Source organism: Meriones unguiculatus, chromosome 9 (assembly GCF_030254825.1).
Source record: "Meriones unguiculatus strain TT.TT164.6M chromosome 9, Bangor_MerUng_6.1, whole genome shotgun sequence".
Lineage (NCBI taxonomy): Eukaryota > Metazoa > Chordata > Mammalia > Rodentia > Muridae > Meriones > Meriones unguiculatus.
The window spans coordinates 33,004,341-33,029,081 of NC_083357.1; the positions used below are offsets into that span (position 1 = coordinate 33,004,341).

Consider the following 24,741-nt stretch of genomic DNA (forward strand, 5'->3'; position numbering starts at 1 on the left):
TGATCAACAGGTTGAAGTAAGGAAATGCTGACAACACATTGAACCACATGGGATCACTTCCTTTCTTGCAGCTTTCTAGCAGCTTTCTAGGGGATGAGGCAGACACAGAGCACCAGCACTTCAGTGCTATTAGGACCTCAGTTCTTTGAAGGACCGATAGGTCACACACAGTTTCCATGAATGTAGATGCTATGCCAACCACTCACACCTCCAGGCCTGTCAGAGCCTTTGCTTATAGCCACAGGCTGCTTCTTGGTTAGGCATTTATATAACTAAAGTCCAGAATAATGTTAAAATACATGGGCTGGCTTGGTAATCACCGAAGCTTTATGGAGAAATATTATTCATGACCAAGACACTGTAAAGAATTGGATCTAAAACCAATTGGGCTGTTGCCAAGTTCCCTTGAGCGCATCCCAGTGGGCAGAGCTCTCTCCAGGCTGAATGGCATCCCAATTTGGGAGACATGAAATGGCTCTGACAGCAAAGTTTAACTTGTTTTCTGTTGTAATAACAAGAAACCCGAGGTTGGGCAATTTATAAAGAAAGTGAGTTTGCTTTGCCTCGGTTCTGGGAACAAGGAGATTGAGAGGCTGCATTTGGTGACAGCCTTCTTGGTGATGAGCACTGTGCAAAGTCTCAAAGTCCATGGTAAGGCAGAACATCTGAGTTCATGAGATACAATTATTACCCTTGACTCTTTCTCCATCTTAACCACCACCAAAGGTTCAGATACTACGACTGGACTGAGATTCAGCCCCCAAGAAACCTCACCCTGGGAATTACATTTCAGCATAAATTTTGGTAAATATATTAAAACCAAATAAGTTAATCTGGAACAGAACAGTGCTCCATTTGGATTGCTGAGCATTTTTTTTCCAGTGGGCACAAGAGGCACAATAGAATGGCTTATGAAATCTATGAACAGTTACTGTGAGGCTGGTCAACATAGCCAAGTAACCACCACCAAGAACGAGATCCAGAAAATAATCGTCCCTTAGGATCAATACTTCTTGTGTCTCTTTACTGTCACAACCAACCCAAAGGGCAGCCATCATTCTGTTTCCTGCTTCTGTTCATTAGTTCTTCCTGTTCCTTGACTTATCTATGACGTCAATCAACAATCACCTGGCTGCTTTTTTTGAGTGCCATACTTGTGACATTCATGTGTGCTGCAAAGTCTACGTTTTAGTTTCACAATCAGATACTATTCATTAAGAGTGCAGCACAGCTCATTTTTCCACTCTACTACATGTGAGTCCCTCCCCCAACTAATATTCTGCTCAAATAAAGCTAAATACCAGTTGTGCAATGTACAGAAGTGGAGACAACAACAAAGGCTACATGCGTCCCCTAAGTTTGGCTTGGAAAATGAACATGTGCACTGAGCTTTCATGATGTACTTCAAACTCTGAAGTATAAAACATGGTATAGAAAAATAATCGTGTTCATACTGTAGGATATCCACAGGAAGAAATACTTCATTCCTGGATTCCTTTCTTGCTTGACAAACTTTTGCCTAAGTGTGGAGGGTTATCTAAACCAATGGTGAGAGATGTCAATTATTTGTTTATACTTTATATCTGCAGATAGTCTGCATAAAATATTGGCTAGATCCTTTAAAGAAACCAAGAATATCAAATTTCTAACAAGATGTAAGTAAAAGAACCTCAAACTTCTTTAAGAATTATTAACTTCTTGTTGAATCAGCTATATAAAGTTGATGCTTACATTGGCATCAATTTTAATTATCTAAAGATAGGTTGTACCACTACCTGATGTGTTAAACATACTGCTTTCTGCTTGGTATTCTGAATGCCACTATAGCAGGCATCTTTGCAGGAAAGAAAGCTCATGTCTTCAATGTCTTCTCTGGGAAAAAGAGCAGAGCAGAGATGAGACAAGATGAGACAAGTTGAAAAGATAGAGTACACATGTTTATCGAATATTTCAATTCTATAAAATAAAAAAAGACAGCAGAGCAAAAACAGATTTCAGAAGTGTTCAGATATGGCAAAGAGGAATAGTAATTTGTCCCATCAAGCCTACTATCTGTAAGACAGATAGGTTTTTGCTTTCACCGAGTTGAAGGAGGGTAGGAAGAAAACACAATGGATCCTGTGTTATCAGGAAACACTGGGCAGATATTCCTGAAGAGATGCATGAGGAATGAACCCGGATGGGACAAGTGTCAGTAATGCATAAGAGTCTAGAAGTCAGAAAGGAGCAGTGGAGTGAGGAAGGTGGAAAGAGCACTCAGGGTGCTGTGGGCAGGAACTCTGTTTTATTGTTGTATGAGACAAAGGGTCTGACAGGCTATTGAACTGGCTCTTCTTTTATGTTCACATTTATGTGTGACAATCACACACGAATAGATTGCACTGAGATCATTTCACAGCCCATTACCTAATTGTATCACCTAATTGTGTCTTCTCATCTAGCCCACCTCCTGCCTCATGTCTGGTTTATATGCAGCCACTTATGTTTTAAAGGCAGCCACAACTGCTGTGTGTTCATGATAGTGATGGTCACATCATATGAACTGTCTGTTTCTGTTATGAAAATACTAAATCCAAGGTGGGCGTGGTGGAGCACAGCTGTGATCCCAGCACTCTATAGAGTTGGGGGTAGTTCAGGGTCATCCTCAGCTACACACCCAGGTCAAAGCTAGCTTGGGCTACATAAACAAACTACAACTAACTAAAAACAATTATCTACTAAGTTGGAAAGAATTGGCTTGCCTAAGTTTTACACATTTGAAGAATGTAATGAGGTGCTTTCTACAGAGGCTCTTAGTAAGAAAAATGAAATTATGAGCACGAATTCCTCCCTCCCTGTTGGAGTGCTTAACATGTTTTTGATGAGCAATGTTGCAACTGCTTAGTTTAGTATTAGGGAGAATAACCTACTGAATTCTATTCTAAGATTTATCCTGTATATATCTGTATATATATTTCACCCAAAGATATCTAGTGAAACGCTACTTGTAATAAAAAAAATCATCAGTAATTACCTTTCACAGGGAGACAGCTGGGGTGACAAAGCACATGGTCAACAAAGTATTAAGCAGACACAACACAGATCCACATGCAAGGGGCAGCCTTCTAGATACTCAGTAAGAAAAAGTGGAGAATAGAATGGGCAATGGGGCAAGAAATGTTAATAATACTATGTGGCCCTTGGCTGTTGCACAGTTTACTTTTTAAAAACTGTCTTAAAATATGTAATATTTTGGTTTTCAAAGTAAATTACTACAAAAGGAAAATTCCAAAGAAAGTTAAGAAAAAAAGAAAGGAAATGAAAATACTTTGTAACAAACATATTTCTCTATGCATCTTTTCTCCATGTTCTGTTTTACACACATCACAGGCAGAGTTAAAGGTAAGTTAGTGGACAGGTACATCAGAAATACTGGACACATACAGATCTACAATTTGGTAAATACCAAAACAAAGGAGAAAATTCTTATTTAACCCTTAATTCTTCTCTAGAATAGAAACAGAAAAGGGCGCTGAGGTGATCTGTGAAGACAGCTGCCAGCAAGGTCACCTGTAGGATCTCCTGGCTCAGATGGCTAAGGTGTGACCAGTGGAGGATTCAGGACTAGGAGCCAGGAGGCTGAGGCTGATCCTTAGCTGCTGCTGCTGTAGGATCATAATCACAATTGCTTACTGTCTGCAACAGGAAGCTTCCTGTGAGGTCAGACTCAGAGACACAAAGCCCCAGAAAGACCCTGCTTTCCACCCCCTGCAGAGCTCCACTTTAATAGCAGGGGGCTACTCTGTAGGCTGATTTGTAGGAAGCATCTGCCTGGTCCAGTCATTCTGACTTTCATAATTTCTTAACAGTAAGTAATTTGTTTTACTAAGATATTTTAACGAAGGCTGTGTAAGCCTTCCAGCAATAATACTTGATATGAGAAATATCTTTTTAATCTCCAAATACCAAGAACATGAAAAGAAGAAAATGTTACTGTCTTAGTTATTCCAATAATCAGTGTTTTCCTTTGAAAAATTCATTCTAAAAATTTAGAAGTTCAGAAAAATTCAGTGGGTAAGATTACTGAGCCTAGGAACCCCAAATCTCTAACTACTGACGCTCATGTATGCATCTCTAACCTGAACTTCAGACCCATCAGCCTCCTAGCTGGGCACTCTAAACACATACCAGGAGATGCTCAGGGACTTCCCCAGAGGCATCTCATCTTATTCCTGAGATCAGAAACCAGAGTCATTATAAATATCTCAGTAGATAGGACTGCTGTTGAGAACACAGCAGTGTCAGCCAGACATGATACTGCTCCTTTAGGGGACATTTGGCAACGTCTGGGCTATTTCTTTGTCTCAAGGAAGCAAAAAGAAACTAATGTTGGTACTTTGTGAACAGGAACCAGAGATGCTGCTATGACACATCATCATGAGGGACACTGCTCCACATCCTGGAAGTAAATGCTACTCTGGAAGGGGCCTCTTCTTGCCCATTCCTGTGTGCTCAGCATCTGGATGGCTACATGCTATGCACTTATGAAAATAAAGACAGGAGCTACTACTGTTCCTGTTCTGAACCTCAAAGCCTACCTAGTCTTACTGATTTTCTGGCCTTGGCCATGGCACTAACTCCTAAGTGTTCTCCTTGCCTAACTTATACAGAGTAAAGGTCTTGATAGTAGTAGGGCTCAGGTGTGCCTACTTTATAGTTAGCATTAAAAGGTATTTTAAAATGCAAACAACCTAAGAAATTTGGGCAAGTCTCTGCTCACATACTGAGACTATAATAAACTATATCCAGTGGCAGAATAGCTCTTCTATCAAAGTCCTGCATCCATGCCCTTCACTATTATTCCCTCCTGACTGTTTCTCCTTATCTCCTTGAGGCAAAGCCCATGTAATATCTGCACATAGCCATCTTGTAACCAACACTGCTTCCTCCTGCCCTATTTTCCTCAGACTTGCTTGACCGTATCAAGAGACCCAGATCCAAATACGAGAGAGAAAAACTAAGGCACTGAGGTTGACAAGCAGTCTTAGGAATAAACTCAAATTGCCCAGTTCAAGTCCTGAGAAAAACTAACACTGCACACAACCAGCCAAGCAGATTTTAAGCTCTATAAAGCAGGCGACACTATGATTTCCCCTTACATGTGGAATACTATTTCCTATCCCATTTCTTTCTTTCTTTCTTTTTTTTTTTACTTTTTCTTTACTTACTACAATTTATTCACTTTGTATTCATCTGTAGCCCCCTCCCTCGTTCCATCTCAATCCCACCCTCCTTTCCTCTTCACTTCCCACACCCCTCCCCCAGTCCACTGATAGGGGAGTTCCTCCTCCCCTTCCATCTGACCCTAACCTATCAGGGTCTTCCTCTAACTGGCTGCATTGTCTTCCTCTGTGGCCTGGCCAGGTTGCTCCCCACTCAGGGGGAGGTGATCAAAGAGCAGGCCAATCAGTTCATTCAGAGACAGTCCCTGTTCCCCTTACTAAGGAACCCACTTGGACACTGAGCTGCCATGGGCTACATCTGTACAGGGGTTCTAGGTTGTCTCCATTCTTAAGTGAACAGTAGTTTTTAGCAGTAGTTTTTAACAGTAGTTTTTAACAGTAGTTTTTAGCCCATTAACACAGGGTGAGGTTTTCTCATGAAGAACAGACATCTACATCCCTGCAGCTGACAGCTTCACGTTTCTCCTTCTGTCTCACTCAGCCATACAAGACAGAGTCTGACTTGGTTCACACTGAGGTATTAGCACACGGAGTACAGATAGCACATTGCTTTCATGCCCTGTTCTCACCAGTGAGCCCTCCAGGTGGTGCTGTAAGCTTCAGTGCAGAGTATATGGTCTGAAGACTCTGCTGCTACAGACAGCACTCTACCTTAGCAGAGAATCAAGTCAGCTCATCAAGAGAATCAAGAATATTCATGAGCCCTGACCCCAGCATTCCAAAAGTCAGTCAGTGGACACTCCTACAGTGACTAGCTCAGTTACAACAATCCTAAAAATGTCTCCCTAAAGGTATAAGAACCCCAGATTCCCAGCTCACAAATTCTATTTATATGAATATAAAGGAAGTGTCTTTCTATCTTGATTGATAAACTTTTTTTCTGATTCTCATAGTTAGACAAGGCAGACTCCACCTCTATAGTTCTATTTTTATTTTATGTATACGGGTGTTTTGCCTGGATATATACATCTGTGCACCACATACAGACTGTAACAGAGGCCAGAAGGGCATGATGGATCTCCTGATCTGGAGTTTTACAATTTTTAGCACCACATGTGTGCTGGGGATTGAACCTGGGTCCTCTGCATGGGCAGGCTCTTAACCACCGGGCCATCTCTCCAGCCTCCTCCATCTTTGCAGTTTTGGCTTATCCTTGCATTGAATCAAGGCCTCTTCAAACACTAAATTCTTTTACCCAGTTTAGTACTTCTTAACGTTCAGCTTTTCCTGATCTGAAAAACGTTGTTGCTCAGGTCATGGGGGACCACACCTGAGATGCCTACTTCACTGAACAGGTCCCATTAGGTTTATGATCAGCACAAATGTCTGAGTACATTTTCCCCCTCTTCACCCTGTGCTCTAACTTGCAGAGGCTGCCAGAGGAAGGTCCACATGCCTCTCCAAGGGCAGCAGGTACTACAAGTGACTGACAAGCTATTCCAAAGTCAAGTGTAAAGACACATGGTTCCTATCCAGCAAAGGGAGAAGGTAAGCATGATTCATCATGGCTGTTATGGAAACCTAGGACATGCAAGGTATAGGTGGGCTGGTGCCAGCAGCCCCATAGGTTTGCATAAGCGCATTGTGTAATATGCTAAGGAACAAAGGTTTGGGGTGACTTCCCTAGCTCAAATCTGGATACCTTGACTGTTCCCTGCAAAATGCTGACAAGTTCCAGGAGTTGTTACTTTTGGGGGGGGCATCAAAACACTGTCTGGGCATGAACAGACTGGAAGGGAGAATGCCAAGACAAAAGAAAAAAGAGGTGGGAAGAGCATGGCTGAAGGCCAACCTATAACGCAGAGGTGCCTGCTTCTGAATGGAAGACAAGTCAGGGGCAAATGAGACTTTTTCCTGGTGACTAACAGAGACAGCCAGTGAACTCAGGGTCTTTCCTCTACCAGAATAAAGAATAGGTACTAATGGCCAGAGGCAGTGGAGGGAAATGAGAAGATATGTATACAGCCTCATCTTAGTAACAGAAAGCCCTACATTCTGATTACACTGTACTTTTGACTTGTGTTAGGCATGAAAGAAATTACATTTCATTAATGTTTTATTAATGGGCCACTATTAAGCAATAAATATATATGTATACATTCATATTTTAGCATTAGGGATTAAACCTAGGATCTCACCAACAACTTATATTCCCAGTGCTCAAAATATTTCCAAATGAATTATTGTGATATTGCTACAGTTTCTCTGGGCTTCCAGTGAGCAGCTAAACTTTGGTGCTGGCAGAGTATCATGTAGATGTGGTAAACCTCTCTGTGAAGCCCCCTTTGCCTGTAGTCTGGTTAAGTTTGACTTTGGTCCAATCCTACTTTCCCATTTTTACCTATAAAACATGATATATTCTGTAATATTAAATCATATACTGCAGAAAAGAGATAATAAGGAAAAGCAATGAAACCAGTGAAAAGCTAAGGTAAAGGAACAATGTAGAAGGTCTTATATTTTGTTTCCCAGGAAGCTGCCTATGCAAATACAGCAAATACACATCCCTATATATACATTTAGTATATACATATTACAACACATTGTTGAAAATTGATGAATACATCATACTGACCTTAGGGGGTTTAAACGGATAGTCTGGTGAAAAGGTAATGTCAAGAAAGAACACCCCTCCTTCATAGACAGATCCTGGGGGTCCCAATATAGTTGACCTCCATTCATAAATGTTGTCTCCTTTGGGTCCAGCACTGAAATAAGACACACAAATGAAATGTGCTTAGAAATTACATAAAGTTTGGAATTAAAAATAAATATTTGTGGTAATAATAAATTGAGTAATTATATAAAACACAATAAAGCTAATAGATTAATTTTATCCATCATATTGTTCCTGTTAGCATCATTATTCTATAAACAAAACATGCTGGTAACAGAACTGAACGTCCTGTAGCACTGTGCACAGCACAAACACTATGGGACAACTTTTCAAGAGCACCTGCCTTGTGTAAATATGAAATTATCTGTGAAGTTTTGAAAATGGCGACACAGCCCCGGGGGCAATGACACAAAATTCCAAGTGAGAAAGGTGAATGCAGAACGGCTGGTTTAAACACCAATGAGCACTGAGGGCCAGGCAGGTCCACGACACAGACAACAGGAGACACCCCATTCAGGAGACCCAGCCAGTCATAACCTCCCTCCTCCTACCCATGTCCTAGACAATAACACATGACATTCTATTCCATGACTGTATTTTTGGGGGTGGGGTGGGGTGAGGTTCAAGACAGGGTTTCTCTGGGTAGCCTTGGCTGTCCTGGACTCACTTTTTACACCAGACTGGTCTCAAACTCACAAAAATCTGCCTGCCTCTACCTCCCTGAGTGCTGAGATTACAGGCGTGCACCACTACGCCCAGCTTACTTTATAACTTTTCTGTTCCTCCCTAGAAAAATTCCAAGAGGGATAAATTTTCCCCACTAAGTACACATTTGTTGGACAATGACAGTCTAATAGCTGAGAAGGTCTCATATACCTGTGTTTCCACCAAATTCACTAAGGAGAATAAAGGCCAGAGTAAAAATGGCGTTGCATCTTGCCAATGAGCAGCAGGGCCACAGTATGAGTAGAATTTAGCTTTGCAGGAGCTGGAGGCATAGCTTAGTGGTACAGTATTTGTTACTGCTCTGGATCTTCAGAGCCACTGTTTCCCCTTGCCCATGAGGACCAGGTAAACCCAAAACATTTCCCAGGATCCTCTGTTTTATTGGGTTATAATCTGTAATAAAATCCTCATGTCATGTACAGAAGTGGGAAATATATGAATGCTTGGGAAAGAGTTTACTCCAAAAGTCACTACAATAAACATTGATCATAATCAAGATGAGACTATATAGTGACAAATGTAATTCACCTCAAAGTAGAAAACATTACTCTCATAGGAAACAGAAAAAGATTTCCTTCCCTTTCTCCCTTTACTTTCTTCTCCCCCAATCCCCTCCCTCTCTTCCATGCAAAAGTAAAATCTTTATACTTTGAATGACAGTTCATGTTTATAAACTGAAAAATGATATTTAAATCATGTAAAATGAAACCCAAACATAAACTGTTATGAATTAATAGGAAAAAGACTAATAATCTATTAGAAAGACACCAATAGACATTTCTTTCCTTTTTAAAAATTATCATTATTTTAATTTTTATAATTTATTCATTTATATCCTGACTGTAGCCCTTTCCCTCAACTCCCCCCAGTATTACCCTCTCTCCCTCTTCCCCCCATCCCCTTCCCCTAGTCCACTGAAAGGGGGAGAAGCCCTCTTCTTCTGTCATCTGATCCTAGCTTATCAAATCATCAGGACTGCCTGGATCCTCTTCCTCTGTGGCTTGGCAAGGATGCATTGCCAGGGGAAAGTTATCAAAGAGCAGGCAACCAAGTCCATGTCAGAGACAGCTCCTCCTCCCCTTAAGGACCCAGAGGGGACAGGAGCTTCAGAAGGAGACCAACAATGCCATAAAAATCTGTGCTCAGGGGGTCCTGCAGAGACTAATGCACCAACCAAGGACCATGACTGGAAAGGACCTATAGACACTTCTAAAAGGTAAAAATAAAAATTAAAATGCTTAGTTTTATTAAAATTGGGAAAATAACAGTTCACTTGGTAAGAATAAATGCTTAAAAACAAAACTGAGTGGTTATGAGGACTTGGGAAACTCTGATTTCTGCACACTGCTGATAAACATGTTCAAATGCAATAGAGACGAACACACTGGTCTTCATAAAGAAAGGAAAGAGAAAAATTCTGTACTTTGTAGCATCATGGGTGGACTTGGAAGGTACTAAGTTTCACAAAGTCAGGCACAGAACAACAAATGCTGTGTCCTCACTTATATATGTTAGTTAAAACATTGGTCTCACAGAGGTTTGGAGGGGAACACTGGCTCTGAGAATCGAGCATGGAGAAAAGCTGGTTAATGGGTATGAGCCAGGTAGAAAGGAGTTAGACGTGAGGGTGGTCTAGAAAATGGAGCTGTATCACCAGAATCATGTCTCCTGGTTGGAAAAAGAGATAGACAAGAAGGAGCCAAAGAAACTATAGCTGTTATCTTAGCAGCCACATTATCCTTTTGTGATTCGAGATCCTTGAAGCTGCAGCTAGGGTCTTCTTGCTGTATCAGGAACTGAGGCAAGAGGACTTCCTAGTTGCATGCACATTAAGGTGGCGTGCCCTCAAGGGACTGTGGCTCCACTATCCTTTGCACTGTTTTGACCTCCCCCTCCCTTCCTCTACTTATAGCCTTTAAAAGAGGATCACTAAAGAGAGAAGACATCCGTCACTATTTGGGGAGGCCAAGTTACACAGACCTAACAACAAAGAGGAAGCCCACTGAATTTGTTTCAAGTATTTGGTTTCTCTCTTTTTCTATTTTTCCTATTGTTATTTTTCGTGTATGTTTTGCCAGAATGTATGTATGTGTACCACATGCATGTCTTGTGCACATGGAGGTCAGAGAGGGTTTGGATCTCCTGAGACTAGAGCTACTGATCGTTTGGAGCCACTACGTAGGTGCTGAGACACCAACCAAGGTCCTCTGGAAGAGCAGTAAGTACTCTAAACCAGAGACCTCTCGAGTAACTTTCTCTAAAATAAAATAAACAAAATCACAGATAACCTAATTCATTGTAAAGGGAATTCAAATACACTGCAAAGCAGTGAGTCAGCCAGGGACCAGAGCAACATTCAGCCCCATTTCCCCAACTGCCTGAGCTGTAGTGTGGCACACATGACTGCAGCCCGGCCAGATGACAAGGTGCTTGCGTAGCAACAGCCTCTTGCTGCCAAATGAGCAGTCTTCAGATGAGCAGTACACATACTTACACTCTGAGCTATAATTAAACCCACTATGAATAGAGAAGTTTATCAGGAGGAAGAGCTTAAGGAGAGTAAATTATAGGTTATAGTTACAACATTATCTCAAGGCAGATGAAGAAATTCAGTTAAAATATACACAGCTATGAAACAGTGTGTACAAATACCTTCTTCAAATGTCAAGACATAATTTCTGGGAGTCACTTTGAGAATAAGATGATCTTCTAGGAATGGAAACCACAGGATTTATATAATGTAGGCCATGTAGGTTGTCACCACATAGTGTCATCAAGAGAGGGACTCAGCAGCAGAACAGATACCTCAGCAAGAAAGGGCATAACTGTGGACTATTCAAACTCAGATTCTGCTCACAGAGTTGTGCCTGTCTTTCAACCAGAAATCCACATTTTAATGACATCAGCTGTCTATGCTGATGAGGGCAGATTAAATCCACACAGCTGATATTATCACTTTGGTTTGCTTTATTTGGTATAGCCTTTAAAGACATGCTTAGTCAGTAGCAACAGTAGTCTTCAAAGCAGACTCGTGTTTCCCAAGGCCCACGAATGTCATTTGCCTGTTCAATACAGACTGCATCTAAGCTGTCTGTCTTCCTTGTCACCTTAGAAGCATGCCTGCTACATAATACAGCAGCCATGAGGCTACTGAGTGCTTGAAATATGATTAGGGTGAAGACACATGTGCTGTAAATGCAAAGGGAAGTACATATTATTAAGAGATGTAAACTAAGACAGTGTTTCTCAGCCTTCCTAATACTGCATCCATTTAATACAGTTCCTCATGTTATGGTGACCCCCCCATCATAAAATTATTTTGTTCCTACTTCATTTTGCTCTTGTTATAGATGATAATGTAAATATCTGTTTTCCAATGGTCTTAGGTAACCCTAGTAAAAGGGTTGTTCAGACTTCCAAATGGGTTGTGACCCCATAGGCTGAGAACTGCTGATCTAAGATAATAATAATCATATGTTCAGATGGCAATTCATGGGGTGTGCTGGGCTAAATGCATTATAAAAAGTCTCTATGGTTTTAAAAGCTCACAGTACAGTTCTGTTTCAGGTGGCTCCTCTGGTGGTGCTCTCCAGTAAAGCTTGTGTGAGCTCTGTCTCAGCTCATCCTTATTTGATATGGCAGTCACTAACCACATGTGGCCATTAAACACTTGGAGTGAGTGAGGCTATGGGAGTAGAACTGGAATAACAATCTCATTTGGTCAGAAGGAATTTAAATCTAAACAGCTCCATGTGGCTGGCAGCTACTACTGTATTGGAGAGAAAAGTGTTCAGAGCCTCGGACAGCCCAGAATAGCTAAAGTGGTTCTGAGTGTGTCACGGACTGTTTGCTCTGCATTAGATAGACGATGTGTGTATCCTCACATGCATTACAGAAGTGAGAGGCCACACTGCTGACGGGTTTCTATTTTAGTGATCACTCTTCCCTAAGATGAGCAGATTAAAAGCTTGTTGGCAGAGGACATTTGGGGTACTAAGCTGTGGGAAAGGTCTGGTTTCATTCTTGCTCATTTCACCTCTGGCCCTGTCAGTTAAAACCTGCTCAGTGTTTGCCTCTGTCCTATCCTTCCGATCTGTACAGCTGGGGAATTACAGCACTAACCTCGTAGAGCAGCTAAATTTTAAGCAGAATTATATCACAAGATTAGGACACACAGTCTGTCAGAGTCCAGCTAGGAAGCAAACAAATGTTAGCTGCCGTTGTGGTGGTTGTTATGCATGGTGGACTACACACACATTCACAGAAACACTCAAAGATTAATTACCTCTAACTTACAAGCAGGGCTTCAGGACCATAGGGTTAGAAACCAGGCTACAAAGAGCTGAGTGTTGGAAAAGCGGTGACAAAGACAATGATGATAATCTTGTGATGCAATGTCTGATATGCTTCTAGGTAGAGCAGAATTTGGGAAGCCATTAGACTATACAACAGGTTGAGTTTTAGGAGAGCTGATGTGTCAGTAGGCACAGTTTAACACCAGGATTTACATGCATGGAGTCAGCAATATTCCCCAAGTCTTCAGAAATTCAAAGCATGTTAGAGAGCACATGAGAGTGGCAGTGCATATGTAACTAACTAGGTAAGGAACTCATCTGATCAGTCATCTCTTGTTGCCCCCACAGACTGGTGACAGGAAGCCCTCAGATACCAAAATCAATAGATGATTATCCTGGTCATGGTAAGTGGTTCAGCCCTTTTATTAAAGCTACCTACATCTTCCCATGAACTGTACATCCCCTCTCTGGGATGTACTTAGAGCATATAAGATAGTGTAAATGCTAGCAGATAGAGTACTGAATGTTTAGGAAATATTGATGGGAAAATGTTTCCCCTTTTATTTTTGTGGTGCTGGGAACTGAACCCTAGACCTCATGTGTCCTATGCAAGTGCTCAACCACTAAGCCAGAGGCCCCTTCTTGTCAAGTTATGTTCTGTAAACCATATTCACTTACAAGTACAAACAGAAGCCAAAGAAAAACTTTACTCTGTATATGTGTCTGAGTCTGAATGTGTGTTATGTACATGTGTGTATATATGTTTAGATGTGTGTGTTTATGTTATTAAAATAAAGACCTCGGTATATAGGCTTTGGAAATCATCTGCTTCAACAGAAATAAGCTTAGAACAGAACTTGGAGTCCATTAAGCTAGACAATCAGAGCACTTAAATTACAGAATTGAAAGGACTTTTCCTCCTGTGCTGACTAGTGTTTGGTCAACTTCACATAAGCCTGGGTCAATTGTGAACATATCTCCACCAGACTGCCCTGTGGGCATGTTTGTGGGACACTTCCCTGATCAATGATTGATGTGGGGGGCTCAGGCCACTGTGAGCAGTGCCACCTCTGGAAAGGTGGTCCTGAGTTGTATAAGAAAGCAGGCAGAGCAAGCCATGGGGAGCAAGTTAGCCAGCAGCACTCCTCCATGGCCTGCACTCCAGTTCCTGCTTCCAGGCCACTAACTACCTTGGATTTCTACCCTGACTTCCCCCAGTGATGGAGTGACCTGAGAATTGTAAGATGAAATAAACTCTTTTTGGTCATGGTGTTTACCACAGCAGTAGAAACCCTAAGTAACATACCCCCTTTCTTCAGTATACCCTCTTCATCTCCTTCTAAGAAAAAGAAAAAGGACCCACTCCAAGAGAGATTCTCAGCATGTGCACAAGGAGTGGAGGATGGGTGGTGGTGATGGTGGATGGGAGGAGTAATCAGATAAAACCAAAACTGCCCCTTCTAAAAATTTAGGATCAGCAAAGTCCGTGGCCTTGCTGGAGCTGCAGTCCCAGAATTTAACAGCAGTCCTCTAACCCTGTAGCTGAGACCGCTGGCATCACTCTGAAGCAACCACACTGCTGCTGTCACGGCTGGAGACCAGGCTCAAGACCGGCCCCTGCAAGTCTCTGAACCTCCCTTTAATCCTGGGCAAATAACTGAGGTATTCAACAGTCACTTTAGGTTCATTTACTTCCTTATTCCACGTTCTTGGTGTAATCGGAAACTCAGCAGGAGTTTTGGTACACCTTCCCCTTCTTCCTAACACACTTAGCCACCTCTCTCCCAACTCCACTGACTTCTTACTACAGTCTCACTGAGAAATTGAAGGTCTCAAGGTACCCACACCTTTTAGAAATACTTTCTTAAATGAACTTAGGAACAGTGCAGTAAGCATGTTTCCTTATGAGTTAGCCCTGTAGCCTATGTGCTGGACAGGAAGGCCAGGACCTTTAGAATTCATCCTATCATCAGTGGAAATAGGCCATGGACAGGACTGAATACTGCTGCCAACCTACCCCACTTCTTTTAAATGATAATGGGGACTAAACCACTTAGCTATATCCCAAACTTCCCATGTGTTGGGGGTACAGGGAAATACTACTATACATTCCCTACAGTTCTTGAACGGCCAAGCTGCTTCTCAAAAGAATCCTTAGTCTCTGACCATTCCCGTCACAGGTGATAGTTTGCAACATCTCTGATGCCCTGGTAACACTCCACAACAACACTCAATGGTAAAGCCCTGTCATGGTGCCATGATAAAGCTTGTGGTGCTGTTGTAGAACACTCTCTGGTACCATGGATAATGCTGTGTGATACCATGGTAAAGCTCCATGTACCAGGGTACCACTCCATGCTGCCATGGCAAACCTTCATGGTGGCATTCTAATTGTAGCTTTATTTGTTTCTAGCAGCTCATCAGAGTAGAAATTCCCTTGAAGAGTGTAGATATGGCAGATTTTGGAAGAAGTTTAGGATCCTCTGGAGAGTTAAGAGCTGTGGCTTGCACACAGTTACTGGCAGCTCAATTTGATTTAAAGGAGGGCAAATGCCTCCAATATATCCAATTCACTTCTTCTGTATGAAAATGCTTTCATTTCTTACGTAAGAAAATGGCAAGCAAAAGATTTACTGGTACAGAAATGACCTTTAATTCTTAAAATGTTGGTTCTTAAGAATAGCTCACAATTTGCACAGAGGGATACCTCCCTTTGGCACCCCTGACAGCCATGGGCAGAACCATATTTACAGAATCAAGATAATCAAGTGCAGACTTGGGGACCAATTTGGTTCTCTAAAAGTAGTAACTATTAAAGTATGTTCCTTCAAGTTGTTGCTACTCTGAAAATTCAAAATATACCTACAATTAAAGGATAAAGAAATCCAGAGGCTTAGCAACAGCGGCCCAATAATGTTAGAACTAATTCTAACCTGGTAAACACGCAAAAAACTTGTGTGTCCACCTGACACTGACAGCAAGACTCAGTGTGGATGAGTCACAGGAAAAGTGAAAGTCTATGACCAACAATGAGCTAAACATAGTTCTCCACGTTTCTGCTTAAAAGGCTAGAAATGGCCAAAATGACAAAAACCCTAAAGGCACACTAGGGATATCATGGTCTGAAGGGAATACATGTTTTAACGTCATACAGACACTTAGCAATTTAGCTGCCTACGAAACAATTATTCAGACTGCATTTCCTGATGGCCACTCTCTGACAAGGTACTGTGTGCATCATCTTTTTATCCCTACAGCTACTGAGAAGGGCTTTATCCTCCTGTGTGAGTGTGCCCACTTCTTCCTCCCAAAATTCCTCTTGAGACATGTGAAAACCTAGATTCCCAAAGCTTTTCAGTGCCTTTCATGAAATCAGACCTTGTGCTTGAACAATAATCCATTCAGAGCTTATTCCTTACTCATTTCTTTGGTGGCCTACTAGCTGTCAGGGAGGTAGGGTCAGTGTGTTTGGAAAGGATAAAATTAAAAGGAGTAAAAACAGGCTTGGATGGGTGTGGGGCAGGGCCTGCTGAAAGCTGCCCCAGCTAGAAATGGGTTTTACGGGAGCAGCCACATGAAAGACTTCAGGCTAAAGAGACAATGTGGAAGCAAACAGAACACTAAGCAGCTTGCTTTCCTTAATAGAATGAGCTATCTTGCACCCATCACTCGTATTGGTGCTTTTACTCAGCCTCTCCTTTGGAGCATCCAACACTCCTTGTTACATAACCCCGAAGACTGTGCTTTCCAAAGGAGAGCAAAGGCAAGTTCTGGCACTCCTCACAGCTCTCTCAGGCACTCTGACAGCAGTTCCCAATGATGTCATAGCCTACTTACTATTCAACAGTGTCACAGGCTACTTACTATTCAACAGTTTACAGGGACTGCCCATTACATTCTGGCTTTCATGTGCAATTCCACAGTCTGCCCTTGTAAAACATTTAAAGAATCGACTTTTAGCACTCAACTTGGTGATTTAGTATCTGGACATCAATTTCTTATATCAGTTCTTACTGCTTTTCATCTCTCAGCCTCTGTCTTCCCTCTCTGTAAGCAATGCAAACAGATCTTACAGAAGGTTTGCTTGGAGAGCCACCACTCTGCAATATCTGTAATTCCTGTCAAGGTGGGCTATCTCTGAGACTGAGACTTTGTTCTCCATGGTATTGTGGTGTAAGAAATAACGGTCCATCTCCAGCTCACAGTGAGGTTGGAGGTGAGGTGCTGTGGGTTGCTGGCTGCCAAGCAGGTTTTATCTGTCTGCATTAACTTCCCAACAATAAGGGGGAGCAGAGGCCACTAGAAGAAACAAACCATGGGATGAAAATCCAAACCCACCTTCTCAGCCTTGGAAAAACCAACCCCTGACCACCAGGGGACCTTTAATTCGTTGTGACAGAATTTAGCAGTTTAAAAGCCGGATTGTACTCTGTACCAATAGAAACAAATGCTAAGAGGACCTGGGCTGGCCACTACGAATGCACAGTATGAAAAGCCAAGCTTAGGCGAGCGCCAAGTGATCAGTTCAAAGGAACTAGGGTAGTGTGCTTCCTAGAAGAATATCACACTTCTTGAGATGGGCACTCCTGCTCCATGCAGACTACAGTAAGGCTGCTCCTTATGGATGGAGGTGGACTGGCCAAGCTAGCTTTCGAAAGGCTACAGCTGAGACATAGGGTGGAAAATAGCACATTACAGGCTTGTTTCCTTGAGGGTGGATTTGATTTTTCATTGGGAAGAGCAATACTCTAAAGTAAACCTGTCACACTTCTGTGTTAAGATAACACTATGGCACTGACACTTCATATTAAAATGCTGTCACTAAGAATACCACATTTATCCAAAGACCTGGGAACCTCCAATTACTGCTTCAATCTCTTCATGTTTACCTAGACTTTCATCAAAGAACACCATCCTTCCCTAAACCAAAGTACAGTTCCCCTCATGACTAAACACAAGGCACTGATGTTTAATTTCCTTTGATACTAGTAAGTTTTTAAAAATTTATTTATTACAATTTATTCACTTTATATCCCAGCTGTAGCCCCCTCCCTTATCTCCTTCCAATCCTGCCCTCCCTCCCTCTTCTCTGACTATGCCCCTTCCTTAGTCCACTGATAAGGGAGGACCTCATTCCCTTCCATCTGACCCTAGCTTATCAGGTCTCATTAGGGCTGGCTGCATCATCTTCCTCTGTGGCCTGGCAAGGCTGCACCCCCCAGGGGAGGTAATCTGAGAGCCAGCCATTGAGTTCATGTCAGAGACAGCCCCTGCTTCCCTTACTAGAGCACCCACTTGGAAACTGAGCAGGCTATGGGCTTCCTCTGAGCAAGGAGTCTAGGTCCTCTCCATGCCTGGTCCTTGGTTAGAGTATAGGTCTCTGCAGGGACCTCTGGGTTTTTGGCTCTGTTGATCTTCTTGTGGAGTTCCTGTCCCCTCCAGGTCTTTCTTCCATAAGAGTTCCTGCACTCTGCCCAAAGTTTGGCTATGAATCTCAGCATCTCCTTTGACCTTTTCAGAGACCCCCTGTGGAAGGTTCCTGTCCTTGTCTTCTCCTACTTCTGAGGTTTCAGGCTCTTCCCTAGGGTCCTCCTTGTTATTTAGCTTCTTTGGGACTATAGATGTTAGCATGTTTATCCTATATTATATGTCTAATAGCCACTTATAAGTGAGTATATACCACAAGTGTCTTTCTGCTTCCGAGTTACCTCACTCAGGATGATCTTTTCTAGTTCCACCCATTTGCCTGCAAATTTCATGATTTCCTTGGTTTTTAATTGCTGAGTAGTATCCTATTGTGTAAATGTACCACAATTTCTGTATTCATTCTTCAGTTAAGGGACATCTATGTTGTTCCCAAATTCTGGCTATTATGAATAAAGCTTCTATGAATATAGTTGAGCAAATGTCCGTGTTGTATGGTTGAACATCCTTTGGATATATGCCCAGGAGTGATATAGCTGGATCTTGAGGTAGCACTATTCCTAATTGTCTGAGAAAGCATCAGATTGATTTCCAAAGTGTTTATACAAGTTTACATTTCCACTAGTAATAGAGGATGGTTCCCCTTTCTCCACAACTTCTCCAGCATGCATCTTCCTTTGAGTTTTTGATCTTAGCCATTCGGATGGGTATGAGGTTGAATCTTAGGGTCGTTTTGATTTGCATTTCTCTGATGACTAAGGATGTTGAGCACTTCTTTAAAGTGTTTCTCTGCCATTCTATATTCCTCTGTTGAGAATTCTGTTTAGCTCTGTACCCCATTTTTAAATTGGATTAATTGATTTGTTGCTTTTCAACTTTTTGAGTTCTTTATATATTCTGGATATTAGCCCTCTGTCAGATGTAGGGTTGATGAAGATCTTTTCCCAGTCTGTAGGCTGTCATTTTGTTCTATTAACAGTGTTCTTTCCTTTACAGAAGCTTTTCAGTTTCATGAGGTCCCATTTATTGATTGTTGCTCTTAGAGCCTGTGCTGTTGGTGTTCTGTTCAGGAAGTTGTCTCCTGTGCCAATGAATTAAAGGTTCTTCCCCACCGTTTTTTCTAACATATTTAGTGTGTATGGTTTTATGTTGCAGTCTTTGATCCACTTGGACTTTTACTTTTTGTGCAGGGTAATCAATATGGGTTTATTTGCATTTTTCTACATGTAGACATCCAGTTAGACCAGCACCATTTGTTGAAGATGTTATCTCTTTTCATTGTATGGTTTGGCTTCTTTGTCAAAAATCAAGCATCCATAGGTGTGTGGGTTTATTTTTGATCTTCTGTTCGATTCCATCAATCCTCCAGCCTGTTTCTATGCCAGTACCATGCCATTTTTATTACTGTTGATCTATAGTACAGCTTGAGGTCTGGGATGTAGATACTTCCAGAAGATCTTTTATTACACAGGATTGTTTTAAATATTCTGGGTTTTTTGTTTTTCCATATGAAATTAAAAATTGTTCTTTCAAGGTCTATTCAAAATTGTGTTGGGATTTGCATTGAATCTGTAGATTGCTTTTGGTAGGATGGCCACTTTCACTATATTTATTCTATTGATCCATGAGCACGGGAGATCTTTCCATTTTCTGATAACCCCAATTTCTTTCGTCAGAGAGCTTAAGTTTTTTTTATTTTTTTCATATAGCTTTTTTCACTTGCTTGGTTAGTTGTTTATGGCTATTGTGAAGGGTGTTGTTCCCCTACCTTCATTCTCTGCCCATTTCTCTTTTGTATACAGGAGAGATACAGCTTTTTTGAGTTAATTTTATATCCAGTCACTTTGCTGAAGGCCTTTAACAGATAAAGGAGTTCTCTGGTACAATTTTTGGGGTCTCTTGAAGTTTTCCACTTTTACTGTTGTTCAACGCTGTATCACCAGTGCCCTGATAATAGTTGAACTTAAGTGCAGCAGTAGAAGTTAGGAGACATAAAACTTTTCTGTACTGAGCAGTTTTATGGTTTTTAAAATGAGTTTTTAAAAATGCTTCCTTCTCAAATCACGAAATTTGCAGGTAAATGCTGAGAACTGGAAAAGATCATCCTGAGTGAGCTATTCCAGAAGCAGAAAGGCACACATGGTATATACTCACTCATATAGACATATAATATAGAATAAACCTACTAAAATCTGTACATCTAAAGAAACTAATCAAGAGGGAGGACTCTGGCTAAAATGTTCAATCCCTATTCAGAAAGGCAAAGAGGATGGACATCAGAAGAAGGAGAAAAAAGGGAACAAGTCAGGAGCCTGACACAGAGGACCTCTGAAAGGCTCTTCCCTGCAGACTATCAAAGCAGATGCTGAGACTTATGGCCAACCTTTGGCAAGAGTGCAGGGAATCCTAGGAAAAAAATGGGAAACAATAAGATCTGGAGAGGATAGGAACTCCACAAGAAGAGCAAGAGAACCAAAAATCTGAGCACAGGGGTCTTTTCTGAGACTGATACTCCAACCAAGGACCATGCATGGAGATAACCTAAGACCCCTGCTGCACAGATGTAGCCCATGGCAGTTCAGTGTCCAAGTGGGTTCCATAGTAATAGGAACAGGGACTGTCTCTGACATGAACTGATTGGCCTGCTCTTTAATTACCTCCCCCTGAGGGGGAAGCAGCATTACCAGGCCCCAAAGAAGACAATGCAGCCACTACTGATGAGACCTAATTGACCAGGATCAGAAGGAAAGGAAGACCTCCCCTATCAGTGGACTTGGGGAGGGGCATGCATGCAGAAGGGGAAGGAAGGGAGGGATTGGGACGGGAAGAGGGAAGGAACCATAGGGGAGATACAAATAAGTGTAATTAATAAAGAATTAAAAAACAAAACAACAACAAAAACAAAACAAAACAAAACAAATGCTTCCTTCTCTTCTCTGGGTCCTTTCTAAATGTTGTGATAACTTGGAGATTAACAGTTGGGAAGAGATAGATTGGCCCAGCCTGGCATAGCTTGCCTTTCCAGACTGTAGTTCCCTGAGGGCTGCGCTGGCCTGCCTCACCTCACACTTGGGGCCTAAGCAGCTGAATGGTGACTGGAAACACCAGTCACATTGTGACTGAAGGTGTGAACACACAGGAAACCACACTGGAGATATGGTTTAAGAATGATGTGGGTAGTGTGCATATTGAGTAACTATGTGAATAATGAAATTTACTTTTGCTTTGGGTGATGTACATCTTTAAAATCAAAGTTCTATTTCAGAAGTCCCAGGTTTAAGGGCTGGAATATAGCTCCCCTGGGATATAGCGGTAGAGTGCTTGCATACACAGGCAAGGCTCTGAGTTTGATCCTCAGCACAAGAAAAGCTTATAGAAAGACTGCACAGACAGGGTTCTGTGCTTGCTTGGCTCCAATTCCTTCAGCATCCAGTTCCTGTTATGAGGCTGTTCTATCTGGACTTCTGACTAACTAGAACCCATACTTAACCGAGACTTCCTTTATTTTCATCTAATGTTCTTTTCTGTTCCTTGTTTCTATCCAAGACACCACAGCGCACCTGGCCGCTGTCAGTCACAGTGTGCTGCCAATCTTACAAAACCACAGAGTGAGGAAGTGTAAAGACTTACTTTGGATCATGGTACAAGGCCAAAGGTCAAAGGTCATCTACCAATGCTCTTCTTGCAGCAGAAGAGCATGTGGCAGGGCATCATGTGGTAAGGGATAACTCCCATACACCCAAAGTACCATAGGGTTTGTAGCTGACTTACTTGCAGCATGATCCACCAACTCACACTCACTCACAGAAGCACAGCCCACCCCTGCCTAACATTCTTAGCTGGTCCCACCTCTCACCTCTCATAATGGGGACTAACTTTAACATGAGTTTTGGAGGGGGAAACACATTCAAACCCAACAGTAGCTATGTTTGTTTGAGTTGAGAAATGGAGGAAGAATTAGGAAGATGTTCTGTGTTATCACTTCAATTTTCTTGCAGATCTGAAGCCATTAGGAAATAAAATGTTATTTTAAAAAGTTAATAATGAGAATCAATCCCCCTGCTCTGGTTTCCTTTAATGAAAATACCTGTATTTTCAGTTTGAATAATGTACAGTTTAATGAATGAGGTGAAGATTCCTTCCACATACTGTGAAATGTTGGACATTACTGACATCCTAGCTAACATGCAGACCTTTTACCCTTTCATGACATGTGAGTTCTTAAGAATTACTAACAAGTGTGAAAATGGATATAGAACAGAGCTAACCACGGGTTAGTGAGATCTATGATCAGTGAACATTGCTCAGTAGGTAAAGGCGCTTGCTGCCAAACAGGATTGGTCATATGATGGAAGGAGAAAACGGAACCCTGGAAAATGTATTCCAGCCTCCATACATTCGCTATGGTATGTGTGAACACATACAGAGTTCAGTAAACAAATAAAACTATAATTTGTAAAGCCTGAGTAAAATGAATACAAGAATGCATATTGCATAACATATATACAGAATAAATGGCTAGCTAGGATCCTGGTCACCACCTCCTAGTACCTTACATCAGTGTCTCAGGATTCAGAGTACCTCCTCAAAAACACCATCTTTCTTACCTAGAGATAATGGCAGAGCCACTTCAGTCAAGGTTTTGTCTGAAGTAAATGTGTCCACTGAGTGTTTAAACCATGAAGGGAGCTAAGACTTGGTCAGTGGTCACTTACTGGTTCTACCATCCAGGCCACATGCACCTAGCTAGATGACTATTCCTGTAACTCTCTGTAATGGCTGCACAGAATCAACCAAGGTTTTTACCATATAGGTCCAATTTAATCACATTCCAGAGAATTGTTAAAAAATCAGTTTTCAGGGTTTCAAAGTCCTTTCTTTCCCTGTACACTTGCTTGGCAATAAGTGCCTATGAAGGCCAGTACAGAATGGAGAATGGGGAGAATGATGAGCTTTGGGAAGCCCAAGAAAGAGCTGGAGTGGGTCACTAGAAACTGCTATGCACACCTGTGTCTTGGCTTTGTCTTTTCCTCAAGTGTCAAGGAGAGGAAGGGGTAAATACCAAGAAAGTAAGAAAGAAAGAAAGAAAGAAAGAAAGGAAGGAAGAAGGAAGGAAGGAAGGAGAGAGAGAGAGAGAGAGAGAGAGAGAGAGAGAGAACAAAGTAGGAGTAAAAATAGGAACACTATAATGGGGCGGCACAGGTTAATAACCTACTACTGGAATTTTAAATGCTGGTAGAATAAAATTTTATCACCCTCTACAGTTTATGCCTTGATGAACATAAAATCTACTTTGTTTAGATAACATTTAAAGTATATATTATATTATATTATACTATATTATTATATATTCAAGAAGAGTTACAAGGCCATCTGGAACTGGCAGGGCTGCAGAGAGAGAGAGCACAAAGGTCTTTTGAAGTTACTGATTATAGAATCCTTATTTAATTTTACCAGAACAGGGACATCAGCTTCACATTTCAGCAAGGAATGCATACAACTAGCAAAGTGATGGCTTAAATGATACAGAAGTCACCAGGCAACTGTTTTCTTGGGGAAGGAGAGGCTGGGGGTCTGCAAGACCTCCCTCATCCAGGAGCTCAGCTCAGGCAGGGGCTTTTCTCTCAAGCAAGCATTTCCCATTCTCACTGCAGAGTCGACCACTTCCACGACACAGGCAGTGGTCACTCTCCACGTCACTGACTGTGTACACATGGACCATGTCCACTGGGTGATGAACAGTTTTTATTTTAAATTCAAAGGGGCTTTTCACCGAGAGCTTTTTTTCCCACTAACTCAGTTACTGTAACACATTGGTTCTTTGGTAGAGAAAGGGTGGATCAGAGTTTAAGACACACAGACTGTCACGCACAATTTTAACTTAACATGGACTTAACTAAGACACCTTTATTAGGTTTGATTTATATCTAAGTACAAATCTACGTTTTAATATACCACAGTTTCTGACCCCAAAAGTATATTTTTACAATTTGAAAATAAGAAGAAATCCTTCTGGTAGTATTGGATCATGCCTTTAGTCCCAGGAAGGCAGAGGCAGGTGGATCTTTGTGAGTTCAAGGCCAGCTTGGTCTACAGAGTGAGTTCCAGGACAGCCAAGACTACATAGAGAATCCTTGGAAAACAAAACAAAATAAAACAAGCCACATGTGTGAAGTAAAAACAATGCTCTATGAAATTAATTTACTTATCAATTTACTCATATATTAAAAAGGTCAAGGACACAGCTGAAGAGGGGCGAAGAAACTCTAGTAGGGATGGGGAGAGCCTCAAACACTACCCTGCTGGGATTCTTGCCGGCTTGATCTTGGGTAGGTCTTGTGTACGCAGTCACAGCAGCTTTGGGTGCATGTGTGTGATGGCCTTTCACATCCCGAAGACACTGCTTCTCAAATCCCTCACCATTTCTGGTGCTTGCTGTCGAGAAGGCTGCTGGGAA

The 24,741-nt window shown here is 41.7% G+C and overlaps 1 protein-coding gene across 2 annotated transcripts in view; it reads right to left on the minus strand.

Annotated features, from left to right (window-relative positions):
* LOC110552133 (ubiquitin-conjugating enzyme E2 E2) overlaps positions 1-24,741 on the minus strand; it is a 287,185-nt gene that overhangs the window by 58,917 nt on the left and 203,527 nt on the right. For both annotated transcript variants that reach the window (XM_021643217.2, XM_021643218.2), the window contains exon 4: positions 7,798-7,930. In XM_021643217.2, the coding sequence (XP_021498892.1) occupies positions 7,798-7,930 (133 nt within the window). The remainder of the gene's footprint in view (positions 1-7,797; positions 7,931-24,741) is intronic.